Source organism: Branchiostoma belcheri, unplaced genomic scaffold (assembly GCF_001625305.1).
Source record: "Branchiostoma belcheri isolate BF01 breed outbred unplaced genomic scaffold, Haploidv18h27 scaffold263, whole genome shotgun sequence".
Classification (NCBI taxonomy): domain Eukaryota; kingdom Metazoa; phylum Chordata; class Leptocardii; order Amphioxiformes; family Branchiostomatidae; genus Branchiostoma; species Branchiostoma belcheri.
In genome coordinates this window covers 18,755-33,143 of record NW_017803869.1, presented here as the reverse complement: position 1 = coordinate 33,143, position 14,389 = coordinate 18,755, and the positions used below count along the sequence as shown (strand labels likewise).

Below are 14,389 nucleotides of genomic sequence, written 5' to 3'. Positions count from 1 at the left end.
ACTATATAATAGTAGATCTACCGGAATGTAACAATACAAATAAAGAAAACACAAACCAGCATAGCTGCAATATTCTAGCCAATTTTACTCAAATGACCATCTGTACAATTGTGCTCTTATCCTCTACACAAGTAACACAAGTTACACATGTCCATGCTAATGTTGTTAGCAATGATTTTTGCAGGAAATAAATATACCAATACTGCATTGGTAAATATAAAGTGGAAGCTATGTGTGACTGTGAACAAACAAAACAAAAAACAAGAAAGGAAAACCACATGGTACTATAGATTTTATCACTGATATTTGATCAACTGTATGGTATTGATAAAACGTAACTACATGTTTATGCAGCATAACTTGCAACATGCACATTATGAAAAAAACAACAATTGAGTGACTGGTAGAATGTGTAAATGTTTGTTGGTAAGAGAAAGAACATTTGTAAATTTCTTTGCTTCCAGGGAAATGACGTACAAACACATGTACATAGCAATCCAATGCTATGGCGTATTATGGATTATAGAGTTTTTTTTCCATCTATAATGTAACGCTATGGCAGCAATGGTTTAAATCTTTTAATAGCTGTTACATGTAGGCCCAAGTGGCAGTCAAACAGATATTAGCATTTTTCACTGCTGCTTTAGTTTTCTTTCAAATTAGAGAATGACAACATTGTACATACATTTTCTCATACAGAGCTCCAGCCTTCAGAAGCAGATACAGTACAAGTCAGTACCTCATATGCATATGCATTTCAATACTTCAAAGCAATAAAAAAGATACACCCAACGATAGCTATCACACCTGTGTAAGTCATGAGCACATATGGTACATACATTCAAAGTGGCTTCCTCTTTACAGTGTATGTACATCATTCTAAGATAAGCTGACTTTTTTCTTTAAATCCCAATTATCAAGTGTCCTCATCAGGCCACCGTTTGTGAATAAAAGCGATTCAATATTAGCAAAAAGAGATTTTCAGTTTTCACAACTTTCCAGCTGGAGAAATCACTGTGTACTGAATAAGGCAGTGTCACACATACACAAAACTGTTCTGAAACATTTTCCCAAGTAAAACTTGTAATCTGGATTTTGATTTGATCATGATGTAATACTAAATTGTTCTTTGTGAAGAAACGTCAAATGATGTCTGAATAAGCAGTATTGTTCATGCGTTTTCTGTGGTATGGAGACCATGTTCACATATAAAACTAGAGTTCAACGATCTCATACCTTCGCCAAGTGATGTTAATCTTTATGACTGACAAAGATTATTCCTCCTGATTATGCAAATAGGATCCTCATTTGCGTGAATTATATCACTTGATCATATTCTCCACCAAAAGACAGCCTTATCTTAACAAAGAAAGCCATTCTATCATTTCCTCATAAATTATGCAAATGAGGTCCTCATTTGAATAAGTTATGTTTAATGATGTTCACCTTTACTTAACTTTCAAATACCCCAAGTATGAAATTCCAGGCAGTTACCATTATGGAATTATAACATTTTCTCATTAATTATGCAAATTAAGTGTTAATTTACATAATCAATATCTGCCTGTTTTTCTCTTGTTCTCAATTACATATATCACTAGCTTAAATAGTCCTATAATGTAATGCAGCTGATTCATAGAATTTCCTCATAAATTATGCAAATTACATCTAGATTTGCATAATTGTCGCATAATTATATCAAGCGTCACTTAAGCTACCTACATACCAAAAATCATGACGATCCGTTAACCGGTTCTTGAGTTATCCTCTTTTGAATATTTTTAAAGAAATGCCCCTGCAGTTCCAGAGCAAGCCGCTAGGGGGTCCAAACCTACGTCACTTCTTCCCCAGCACAAGACCTACCTACCATGCAAATTTCGTGACCCTAGCATGTCCAGATCACGAGATATCAAAACCGGAAGTTCAGCTGCAGTACCACAGCAAGCCGCCAGGGGGCCCAAAATCTAATCATTTTGAGGTCTCATCAAGACCTACCCACCTACCAAGTATGAAGACAATCCATTTAAGCCTTCTCGAGTTATCGTGGTCACAGACAGACAGACAGACAGACAGACAGACAGACAGACAGACACACAAACGCCTCTGAAAACATAACCTTCTTGGCGAAGGTAATAAAGATGAAGATAGTCCCATAGCCATCTGAGGCTATGGGGAAATGGGTTGTTAAAAATCCACCACTGTGTGGTATTATTGGACATGGACTTTTGGTACTGCCATTTTGAGAGAGTTTGAGAGAGTGACAACATCTGGCCAAGTACATCCAGGAATCGAACCCATGACCACTTGATCTTGTGTCCGCTAGCGTAACTACTAGGTAAATGACACAACATCAGGTCCTGATGCCATCTAACCTTAGCCTCTACCAGGCACCACCGATCGCTGGAAAAATAGTAGAAATTGGAGAAGATCCAACCCCACGGGTCGCGAATTGGCTACCTCCCCTGGTATATTATTCCTTTATTTCGGCCAATTTGTACTATTTTTTCAGCGATCCGCTGTGCCTGGTAGAGGCTAATCTAACCTTTCCAATATGCAGCTGGAGTTTTGCCAGCCTTGAGTAGAAATATTGTATCTGTAAGTTTCTTGCTATCACACAAATGAAGGCTACTTATCCATGGTGCCAATTTCTTACCTTAGGCTCAACAAAACGAGAAGCTCAAATCCCACAAAATCTGCACTTTGTGGGCTATGAGAAGTTAAGAAATTTTTTAAGGTTATAAATTGTAATATATGTACCAACTAACCACATGCAGTAAACTAACACTTTGAATTACAGGACCACAAACTTCTTTGTGTGTTGTACCTCTACTTTTGTTAAATGTTCATTGCTTTCTACCAGAGTTCCACAAATCTACTTGCACAGTGCTGAGCATCCCTTACTCCTTAAACTATTCCCCACAAGTTTGCTTGTACAAATGCAGAAAAACCATAGCTCCTATCATTGGTAACATCATAATATACATGTAGAGCCATCTAGAGCAAAAATCTTATACTCACTTGCAAGACCAGGTATCTATATAACATGGACTGCAAACAAAGACACTTTAAATGTCTGTATCATTTTTTTTCACAGCTATATACACGTTCCTTTCTTACAGAACACTTGGCAGAAGTAAACTAGTCAGGTGGCAATTATTGATAAATCTTATCGGTAGTAAACTTTGAACCCCAGCAGCAAATAAAAAGTAGTAAAGATTATACACAAGTAGAAGAAGTTATCATGAAGCGGAGCTTGAGCTACAGGTAGAGAGAGCTGAAGATGCGCCGACACCACAGAGTTCGTGCGCTGGGCGGTTTGTCGTCTTCTTGTGTCATGGCCTGCAGGTCCTCCGACAGGCGGCTGAATGCCAGCTTGTACTCGCGGTCAAAAGCGTCTGTGCAGGGTGAGAAAAAGGAAGGCATGTTTGACCGAGATCTATAACGAATGGTTTCGTACGGAACACTTGTGGTTTGCGCTTGGTCAAAGGTGAAATGTAGCCATTTTGTTTTTTACAAAGGCTGACATAGACCTTTCCAGATCCAATTGCATGCTGGGAGATACAGGGCACTATGGGAAATGAAGGGGGCAAATATACTTTTCATACACTGGATCAGACACGGCAGACATGCAAACCATACGTGTGGTCACGTCAAAGTAAGGATGTTGTTTGCAATGTTCTAGCCATAGTACTGAGCATCTCGCAGCATGCCATGGGATCTGTAAAAAGTCTGTGGTAGACTTTCAAAACACGAGGTAGAACTAAACTAAATCCAAACTTCCTCTTATAAAATGTGTACATCTAAATGTAAGCTTGCTCTTTGCTATTAATTTTCATACCTTGTGCAGTTAAATTAGCTCAAACAACAATAGCAGGCAGCTTGGCATATGTGACAACAGAGACTTTATTTCCTTAAGTTAGGAAGTAAGGTATAGTAAAGAATGGTAGGAGGTAAGGTGCATTTCAAAACTCACATGGTGCTGTCATCCTACCTGCACATACCACATGCATGGAGTGGAAAGTAACAAAAATGTAATTTGGTCATTTTGATAGGCAACCGTTTTTCGAAAAAGAAAAGAAGATTAAAATAAAATTCTCAGTAGCGAACTTTTACCATACAACTAACAGTGCTGAAGATTTGACTATAAAATAAGCAAGCTTACCATGATCAATGTTGTCCCTTCCCAGAGATACTAAGGACAGATATAGTATCTCTCTGTAGATACTCCTGTAGAATATTGATGAAACATGAAAACTAGGAGTGAGTTCAAAGACAACTTTACCATCAGTATAATGTTGTAAGGCATGCAAGATCTGTCTTCAATAACACATGCAACAAGATGGCTGAACACACAGAGTATGGTATGGCAAATACTAGTAATAGACACTTCATTTTGATTTCCTCACATTTTCTCCTTTTCTTTTGGAATTGATTTTGGCATTCTATGGCATTCTATGGCTATATTGTTTTCCAATATTTTTTTTTCAATTCACTTCATACATTTGCTCAATTTGCAGCTGCTTTGTATGGTCAAAAACCTATTTTGGAAAAAGGTGAAAATTCATGCATGCACGAATGAAATGGTGAGAACCAGGTTCGACCTTCAGTTGCAAAAGACCTTGGGAAAGGCACTTTACACGACTTTCCTCACTCCACCCAGGTGTGAATGGATACCTAACTTCGGTTGGGGAAAGTCACCTGGTGGCGCCAAATGGCAGCTGCACAAACCCTTGCGACAGTTCCACTAAAAGTGTGTGGAGCTAATATGTTCTAAGTACATGTATATGTGATTGTTTGTGATTGTTTGTGATTATTGGTTGATTCTCACGTGATTGTAAACTGATTGTAAACCCTGCATCAATTCAGCACTATAAAAGGCTGTGATTGCCCGGGTAATGTTTGCCAGTAAACCATGAATTATTACAGGACTACAGGATGTTTCCTGACCTGTGTCTCCCCTGTGTGGCCTTGTGTTTGTGGTACTCCTGCAGCATGTACTTCATAGGAGTCAGCAAGTCATTACTCTGGATACTTGTCACAATGGACTGCATGAACCTGGTATCAAATGGATAAATGACATTACCATTGTGCAATTATACCTTCAATAGCTATTCAATTTGCTGTCATGTAATAAGGTATAGTGCATTATTAATATAGTTAATTTATGTTTAATCAAGAACATTATATAATATATATAATGTCTGTATATAATGTCCTTGGTTTCATTATGGTTGATTTTGTTCTTGATGTTTTTTTCAGTATGTTCAATTATTTCTAATGATGTACATCTTTTCAGGGTGAGAGCTAGAAAAGGTAATACATGTATCACCTCTCCTCTTACCTCTTCCACACACGTGTGTGAATTTTTAAGAACAAAAGAAACAAAATTTTTACGGTAAAATGATTTAGGATTAAGAAAACTATGAATGTAAAACCACCACAAATATTTCACAATTTACAGTGTTCCTTATCAATCATTCCTCATCAAATGCTTTTGCCTGTTGAAAAAGTGCAACGCTATACAAACATGACAAAAGTACACAAGTTCATTCAAAGCACATTAACTGCCATCTAATACAATTGCACATGAAAGAATCAATAAATACCTGAAATGTCACAGTACATGTAGTACTAGTATATAATTACCAACATGGCAAATTGCACCTCATGCTGAACATACAATGTAATTGTAAGGCCACAGAAAGTAAATTTTATGGATGACATCCTCCACAGATTCCAAATGTAATGCGAGCGGGCAAAAAAAAAACAAGGCGGGCCGAAAAAAACAAGGTTCTTACATTTTGAAATTTTGACTCAATCATTGTACAAATGGTTTTGATTCAATGGGAACATCACATATACACAGCCAACATCACATATCACTGCATCAAAGTAAGAAACAAAACATAAAATCAGAGCCTTGTCTCGTCTCCTCTCTTCATAATTATCTGCCATCCACCTTCAGGCATGGCAACAGACATCTTGGCCTATTTTCGGCATGGTGACCACTGTCAGAAGGCAAGAAAAATTTTTTTTTTTCCAAAATCAGGCAAAAATTAATGCGCGCGCGGATGTCATCCATAAATATTACTTGCTGTGGCCTAATGCAAGTTTGTGCAGTGTATGTTTCACAGAACAATGTACTGAGTGTGTGTGTGTTATGTTTGATAACTTACCGCTTAGATGACAGCTTCTCCTCTGTGATCAGGGCATGTGCCAAGGACGACTTTTGAGCTGTGGACCAAAACAATCCATTAGAAAAAGAAAGACATAACATATGAGAACATGTAAATTATCTTGAAATTAACTCCATTGCTGTACCTATACTGAAGAGCATGTTAAGATAAGAATGGTGACAAAAATTATAGACTTGATTTGCATAATTTAGCATCCAGTTATGTCAATTTACGTAACAAAAATCACCACCCATGATCTATCAATCCATTCTTGAGTTATTCTCATGAGACAAAATTGGTCCCTGCAGTTTTAAATAATGCTGCTAGAGGGCCCAAACCTACACCACCTCTTCTCAAGCCTAAGAGCTATCTGACCATAGAAAGTCTAGAACAAACAATACTATAGTAACAAATGTTATGCTGCACTACCGTAGAAAGCCACAAGGTGATGCACAATTTTGATCAAATTTTGCCGTCACCTACCCACATACAAAACTGTACCAAATATCATAAAGTTCCATCCACAGTTTCTTGAGCTATGCTTTCCACAAACCCATGTACACTGCATTGCAATTAAATAACTTTCTTGCCAAACCATGGCCCAGTCAGGTTGTTAGCATCAACAAAAAATTAACAATTCAGATCAAGATTATAACACAAATAGTACTCATGGTCAGTTTCTAAAATGTATTTGTGTTTTCTTCTTTTTTATATTGTAACTTTTGTTCCTGAGAGCTGTCTGTTTGAAAATGTGACCTCAGCATTGATAGTAAAAGAGTTCATATTAGTACCATGTGCATTCCACATGAGGTACAGAGGCTGGCCTGGCTCTTCGTGCAGGTTGATGTTGTCCCAGAGAACCTTCACACACACGTGCTTACTGTCCGCTGACAGCCACTGCTTGGGGATCTGTACAGGGGAAAGCAATGGAGAAAAAACAGGCATATGTTTTACATTCACTGTAGTGTATATCTTTATTATGTTGTTTTTGCTCTGCTTCCTCCTCTCCAAAAACAGAAGGTCAATGACCTGAACCAGATGTATGTCACCATGGTAACTAGTGTTGGGTTTTGTCATGTTGCAACTTAATAGCATGAGGGATTTAGACTCCAGTGTCACCATATATATGAATGTGAGTAAGAATTATCTGAGCAGACCATTTGTGAGGGTACAACATTATGCATTTGCTTTGCAAATGTTACCTTTCTACTTTCTATTTATCAATTTTAGACAATCTGTGAGAAGGTCCATACCTCTGCAGCCTTGGTGGTGATCTCAGCAGACAGCACCAGTCCGATGAGGTTACTGGGCACGTCCAGCCGGCGGAAGTACCAGACCAGGTTCCAGTAGATGATGGGGTGCTGGTCCACGAAGTCGGCGCGGGTGAGTGAGCCGTCGCCCTCGCTCTCCAGCACGTTCTCCACCTCCTTGCGCAGCACCAGCGGGCTCAGGTACGGCACCGTGATGGGGTCGGGCTGCGGGCGCTGCGACGCAACTGCCAGGAACTCCTGCAGGAGGTGGCAACAAACCATGCTCCCTGAATAGTTTCATTTGGTTTGTAATTCACTGAATAAAGGGACTCTTTTAACACAACCAGGCGGTTTAATCAGTTCAGGGCAAATCTGATGTTTGGGACTGCATATATAGTAGACACTGTTCCAGTCAGATTTGCCCTGAGGGAGGTGACAGACGGGCACTAAAATGTCGGCTGAATAAACCACTTGGCTGTAAAAAAAGAGTCTCTTTATTCAGTAACAAAACAAGCTGGAAGCACAACAAGAGTTCGGCTCTCCGGGGAAGAAGTAGCATATGCTTGTCTGCCTTGGAGACGTTGCATCTGTGATCTAGAAATCCAGAAGATGAACCTAAATGATAAGAAAGATCAAGCAGTTAGGGGATAAAAAAATTGGCCTCACTGACCAAGGAGACTGGAATACTGGCTACATTGTATCACCACACAGGTCCCCAACTGTGGAATCTAATTTCTATCTGTCCTGTATTAAGCAGGCACTGACTTATCTCTGGAAATAGAAACAAGAAGTCATGCTAGATAGATGACCTTCACACAGTGACTTATAGACCATATTGAAATTCCCTGGATAGGTTAGATGATACTGCAGTAACAATTGCACAGTACTGTACAAAGTTGAAATATTCATAGACAAACAGACTACTACATGAATTAGGAGTTCTACGGAATCAACATATTGAAAGATCTCAATGGCAGCAGAGCAAACTTGCTGAATTTGATTTAGTCTTTTGAATTATTGATGACACCTTTGGTGGAGCCGGTTTTATAAAATGCAGTTGTAAACTACAATGTTTAAAATATATATGGCCGTGTAATTAACCTTCTTCCTAGTGACTTTTTCTGCAAACAACACAAATTTTGTGTATATAGACGCCTTAAGCAAAGAGAAGGTTAAGGATAAAAATTTTCTTGACAACAATCCTCAATAATGCAAATTAGTTTTGCATTGTACTTGTACATGATCAACATTGGACAACAAGTGCATACAGGCTATCAATTACTAAGCTAATTAATATACATGTTCCTGGAAACAGTAATTTGTTGTACATCAAAACAAAGTAATTGAATCTGAATAGGTTTAAAGAACTACAAGGACTCCTTACAATTAAGTCAAACTGCTGCAATGATTTTTAATGTAATCGATAGCACCACACGCGTGATTGGTTCCGACAATAATCATGTTGTACACATACACCAATCAGGGACAAGTTCCTTCAAGATCAAAGGCTTTTCAAACACTGTGAACGATACATGACATGTGTGATTACATATCGAGTGCAATCACTAGCAATGTATGATTGAATTGTCAATTGATTTTGCTGTTATGTTTTTTCATTGTGAGAATTGAAATGTTGTCTGAGAAGAATCATTCACTGTGACACCTAGCGCAGCACACAATCACCTAAGCCTGATCCTTGCCATCCCAGCTGCGTTTAAAAACAGGTGTAAATGGTTCTGTGGGACGTGTACAAACCGTGTCCATGCTATCCACCTGTCCTGTCGTCTCGTCCAGTCCCGTCACCACTCGCTGTGGCGCCGCTGATGACGACGGCGGCGGCGACTCGGAACCAGTTTCATCCAGTCCGCTCCCAACGCTTCTACTCAGGCGATTGGTCAACGCGGTATCTCCAACACCATCAGATTGAGCAGAATTCTCCACTGCAGACCTTATCCCTTCTAGACTTGCGCTTCTTGTAATGGTGACCTTCGGATCGGAGTCTTCGAGCAGGGCGTCCACACTTTTAGACTTGGGCCTGTTCAGCTTGTTTTCCAGTGGCGTGACTTTAGTCCTCCCCAACCAGATGGGTTTTTTCTTGGCTTCGGATTCCCCGTTGTCACCCATGCCCAGGTAGCAGACGGCCTCGGGGAGGGGCTGCGGGCGGTACTTGAAGGACCCGAGGCACTCCTTGCGAATCTCCACCACCCGCGGATTGGCGACCACACCTCCCCTTACGCTCAGCTTCACATGCTTTAGAATTTGAAGTAATATTTGCAGTTACAGTCGTACGAATGACATTGATTGCACATACTCTGTTTGAGAGCTGACAGTGATCTAATTATTTTTTAACTTTGCTTCATACAAAATGGAGCACCCTTTCTGAATGGAGTCTTCATAATTATACAATGTCACATGTGGGATACACAACACATTTTGGTTGACTGTTAGAGATACCGTAGTTTCTCTTCTATCTACTCCTATAGTTATCCTGGTTAAAGATATTATTCATTTCTATGAACTTGCTCAAGAAATGACATAAACAAAAGGCACCTGTCTCATAGTAAAACATTCTTCCATTTGACAGTCCAGAATTATTTTCTGATCGGAAGAGAACAATCAATACTGGTAGCCTAAGACTATACACATATACCAGACAGTCATAATCCATTGCACAATCAACATTATATCATATATCAATGATTTCTCATGATTAGTCAATAGCCGTTCTATGTACACATACCACTCTATGCACCTGTGCAAAATTATACGTATACAAATAATGATCAATGGCTAGAATATCTAGAAGATTTGTTAGTATCGGCTGGTGATATTGCAGAGCAGTGATTGTGAGTACTGGTGATTGTGAAGCATGCATGGATGTGGCCGGGAGAGTTACCTGTGAGGTGGAAGTATCTGGCTTGGGATCCTGTACCGTACTGTCCTTCTGTTCCTGTAACGTATAACACACAACTTTCTACATGGGAACACAAGACTTACACACAAAGACTACACACACATGGCTGTTTCCATGCAGCTAGTACGTTGTCCAACAATGTAAAAGGCAAATGTTTTGGACACGGTATTGGAAGGCAGAGCCCAACCCTCTCCTAGCACTGCCTTTTACCTCCCCAACTGAAGTCAGATATCTTGATAAACCTTGGTACCCATTTATCCAAGGACACAATGTTTAGCCAAGAATGCAAGGATTCGAACCCATGACCCCTCAATCTCATGTCCTCTAGCCAAACAACAGGGACATTGACGCCACTAACAAGAAGCAGTGGCAGACTGAAGGGTACAAGCAAGTAAAGCAGTTTGAAGAAGCCATGCAAGTACAGTATACTATATTGAGTGACGATATGTGCAGTGAAGTGGACATGTTTTTCATATTGTGTCATAGTAGCCATTGATCTAACACATGAAGTTTTTCCCAGATTCTGATACAATATAAACTGTATGGGCTTAAACGCTGGCCCAATACATAATATCAACACTATCTAACTTTTCTATGCCTGTTGGTCTCTCCTACATATGAACAGTCTGCTGTCATGAACACGTATCCGGTAGTTCTTGTATATGGTAACACCATATTATGTATACCCACAACCACTGATAAAATCATACAAGAACTGTTTATGTATCACATCTCATTTAGCTATTAAGTGTACCATATTTCACAAAGAAGTTTGCTCTTGTTAGCTTTCATCAGTTGCACAACATGCTGGAACAGGCTTTGTGAGAGAGGGCTTTCTTCTCAAACATACAAGCTGTGCATAGTGATACATAGGCATAGATGAAAGGAAGTGGTTAGTCAGTAGATTAATGATGAAGAGACTGAAGATGCCAAGAGTGCCGAGAAGAAGAACCACAGTCTGTAAATGATAAATATTAAAGCCATCTCACAGTTCTGAGTGCACATTTGCTGCCATTATACATTGTGGTCTAAGGTGAAAGTTAATGTAAACGATTCTTTGCCACTAAAAATGTTTGCAATGTTTCTATAGGATACATGTATGTACTTTTACATGCTGTTACTTCTGAGGGGCTTTAACCTTTGACCTTTCCCACGATCCCTTGTGCCAGTGGAACTGTGAGGTGGCTTCTGCTGCATGCCCGTTGTAGTGCTTCCCTAACATGTTCTGTGGTTATATTTTTGTACTGATAAAAGCACAAGGAAGTTTACACAACTAAAATACATGTACACTCATGGGAGATCCAAAGAAACGTTCATTAAAGCATAATTATAGCTTCCTCTTTAGAGGCTTAACATGTTGTAATGGTTTTCTAATGTGTTCTGTGGTTAGATTTGAACAGATAACAGGAAGGCAAAGCCAGGGTTAAGTCAACTGTAATGGAATGAAGATGTCAGTATTTGCTTGGCTTTGCTGGGCTCAGGGTCAAGCTTAAGTTTTGGATGGAACAGAAAATCACTCAATTTACAGCTTGATTTGGATACAGATCTGAAGGTAAGACATAATGTAGCCAGCTGCCGCTATGCTGCGTGCCTGCAAAGCTGGTGTGTTACGCCGAAGGGCAGTTATACCGGCTATACAGATACAGAAGCTGGTGTGTTACGCCGAAGGGCAGTTATACCGGCTATACAGATACAGAAGCCTGTATTAGTTGTTATATGTATTGGTACTGGTCTTCTTGGCCAGTTTTGACTGTATGCTGAATGCATGTATAGTATGATATTCAAAGACTATTTTCCACCCTCAGTTCAACTTAAAAGTTTCCATATCTTGCACTGCAGGTAGAGGAATATCTAAAAAGTTTCTTCAAGTCACAATTTATAATTAAGAATCCTGTCTATAGTGACAGGTGTCCACATAGACTAGCTTCTATTGGTCTCCCGTGTTGTCTTCTTTGACAGTTTCAACTGCATGCCAAAGGCATGAATAGCATGAAATTCAAAGACCACTTTCCATTCTCCTTTCCACTTTCCATATCTTGCACTTCATAAGGAATATCTAATTCAACTTTCCATATCTCACACTGCACATAGAGGAATACTTTTTTATATTCCCCTCCAGGACTAATTATACAGAGCCTTGGGCTGTCTACAGGGGCACTGAAATAATTGGACACGGTTTGAAACCCCCTGAAGAGATAGTTATTCTGGACAGCTCATACATTCTCAAGTAGGAATAACTTTCAGTTTTCTCCACTGACGGTTTGCGCTGTTTCAAACGCTTCAAGTACAATGTATGAAATGACGACAATATCCTACGAAATGGCAGCAAATTTCAATACCAGACAGATTTCCTCATCCAGAATATGTTTTGCATTGCTGCTCTGAAATTGCATTGGATGCCTTTACAAAGCTAAAAACATGAAACAATGCGTTCCGACATTGCTTTGTGAGGGATCCCTATCACTGAAGCCTGGGGAGTAACTGCTAGGGGTTCTGAATTCATTGGACACGGTTTGCATTCCCCCAAAAGATGTTTGCCTGTTTTTTTCTTCCATCTCCAGTTATCTCCACCATTCTCCAAAGCTATTAGTTTCTCTATAGGGAGCTGAATCATGCAGAGTATGTTCAGGGAAAAATTAAAATGGAGCCTGTAGCTCCATTTTCAGCCAGGTGGCGCATGTTGCCACCTGAGTCAAAAGCCAGGTGGCGCCATCAGTATTCAAGTGGCAACACTTCCAAGTTATCATTTTCTTCAAATCTGCTACTAATATATCTATTACGTTTTCTTCTAGTTAACTACTTAAGTTTTATGTTATAAAATAAAGTAATGTAAAGAACACAAAAGCTCTCAAACAACGTTTTAATAAAGAATGCCACCTTTACATCACTTCATCACAGGGCTGCCGCCGTGGGAATGCCACGCCTCTACATGGCGGCACACTTATGCGGGTGGTGTTACGTGCGCCATGTTCTCCGTTTGCGCAAGGATAATGTTACTCTCATCTGCCAAATAAACATACCCCCCGGAATAAACATACCCCCCGGACAAATCTTCAAAATCTAATAAAAAATGGTATTAGCTCCCTTGATTTAAAAAAAAATTGGGCATAGGTTCCCCGGATGACCCCTAACCGGGGGCCAACGGTGCTTCCACAAGTTCAACAAGTGAAAAATACATGATACAAATTGTACATGTACTTATTACCTGGAACTTGGAGCAAGTATTCCTAAGGTGTTACGGACATAATTAATATATACCAAACTTTTTAACCCAATCATATTTCCCAAACAAAATCACATATTGACACAGCTGAACAAATAAAAATGTGATTATGTCTATAAACTCATACTAAAAAAAAATTTAGAGACACTCAATAAAGAAAGTAAGAAAGAAAGAAAGCATGCTCTTAATATCTGATTCTCCCAATTGTAAAAGCCCCCACAGCATCCAACCGCACATTCATAGAAACAACATTATATTCTGACACTAGAAACCAATAAATTCGGAAAATTTCACGGTAATGTTTACAAATTAACCTTTTAAAAATACGAGTGAATTTTTATTTCTGTCGTTGCCGAAAAAATTTTTTTCATGCGTGTAATACTAGTACATGTATCTTGGACGCTTGGATGCTATCTTCACCTTTGACCACATTGTTGGAAGCAGCGTCGGCCATTTTCATTCTGTCTTTCGAGCTGTTTTTTCCGACAAATTTCAACCGTTTTAACATTTTACGGCCTCAGAAACTCATATAACGACGAAAACAAGTTGTAGTTGTTATTTTCATGCGTAAAATTTCTTCTGGGGATGGATTATTTTTCCGCCGAGCCGCCGAAAACTTAGCGTCGCATGCGGTCGGTCGGGCGGCCGGCAGGATTTTGTATCGGCGCGCTTTGCATGTAAACAAGGACAGTCGGAGTTGTTTACATGAAAATTGTGTTGTGAAACGCCAGCGAGGTGTCTGATTTTCTACCAATGAGAACGTTTTCTTTGTGGCGTCATGGCGAGATCGACAATTCATCGACAATTCACAAGATTGTGCCGACAA

At 39.5% G+C, this 14,389-nt stretch overlaps 1 protein-coding gene across 1 annotated transcript; it reads right to left on the bottom strand.

The window, feature by feature from the left end:
- Positions 1-2,050: 2,050 nt before the first annotated feature.
- Positions 2,051-10,657, bottom strand: LOC109472052 (C-myc promoter-binding protein-like). The gene is made up of 8 exons (XM_019771627.1): positions 10,323-10,657; positions 9,182-9,676; positions 7,430-7,684; positions 6,968-7,085; positions 6,177-6,234; positions 4,948-5,055; positions 4,163-4,227; positions 2,051-3,395 (listed from the first exon to the last, which is right to left on the bottom strand). Exons 2-8 carry the CDS (start codon positions 9,548-9,550, stop codon positions 3,259-3,261), a joined length of 1,110 nt encoding a protein of 369 aa, XP_019627186.1. The 5' UTR covers positions 9,551-9,676; positions 10,323-10,657; the 3' UTR covers positions 2,051-3,258.
- Positions 10,658-14,389: the final 3,732 nt, after the last annotated feature.

Bases quoted from the DNA above. Each gene is read 5' to 3' on its own strand.
- LOC109472052 (XM_019771627.1), bottom strand. From the start codon at position 9,550: ATGGGTGACAACGGGGAATCCGAAGCCAAGAAAAAACCCATCTGGTTG. The intron at 6,235-6,967 runs GTACTAATATGA...TTTGGTCCACAG, and splicing joins CCTCATGTGGAATGCACATG to CTCAAAAGTCGTCCTTGGCA. The intron at 5,056-6,176 runs GTAAGTTATCAA...ATTTGATACCAG, and splicing joins GAGAAGCTGTCATCTAAGCG to GTTCATGCAGTCCATTGTGA.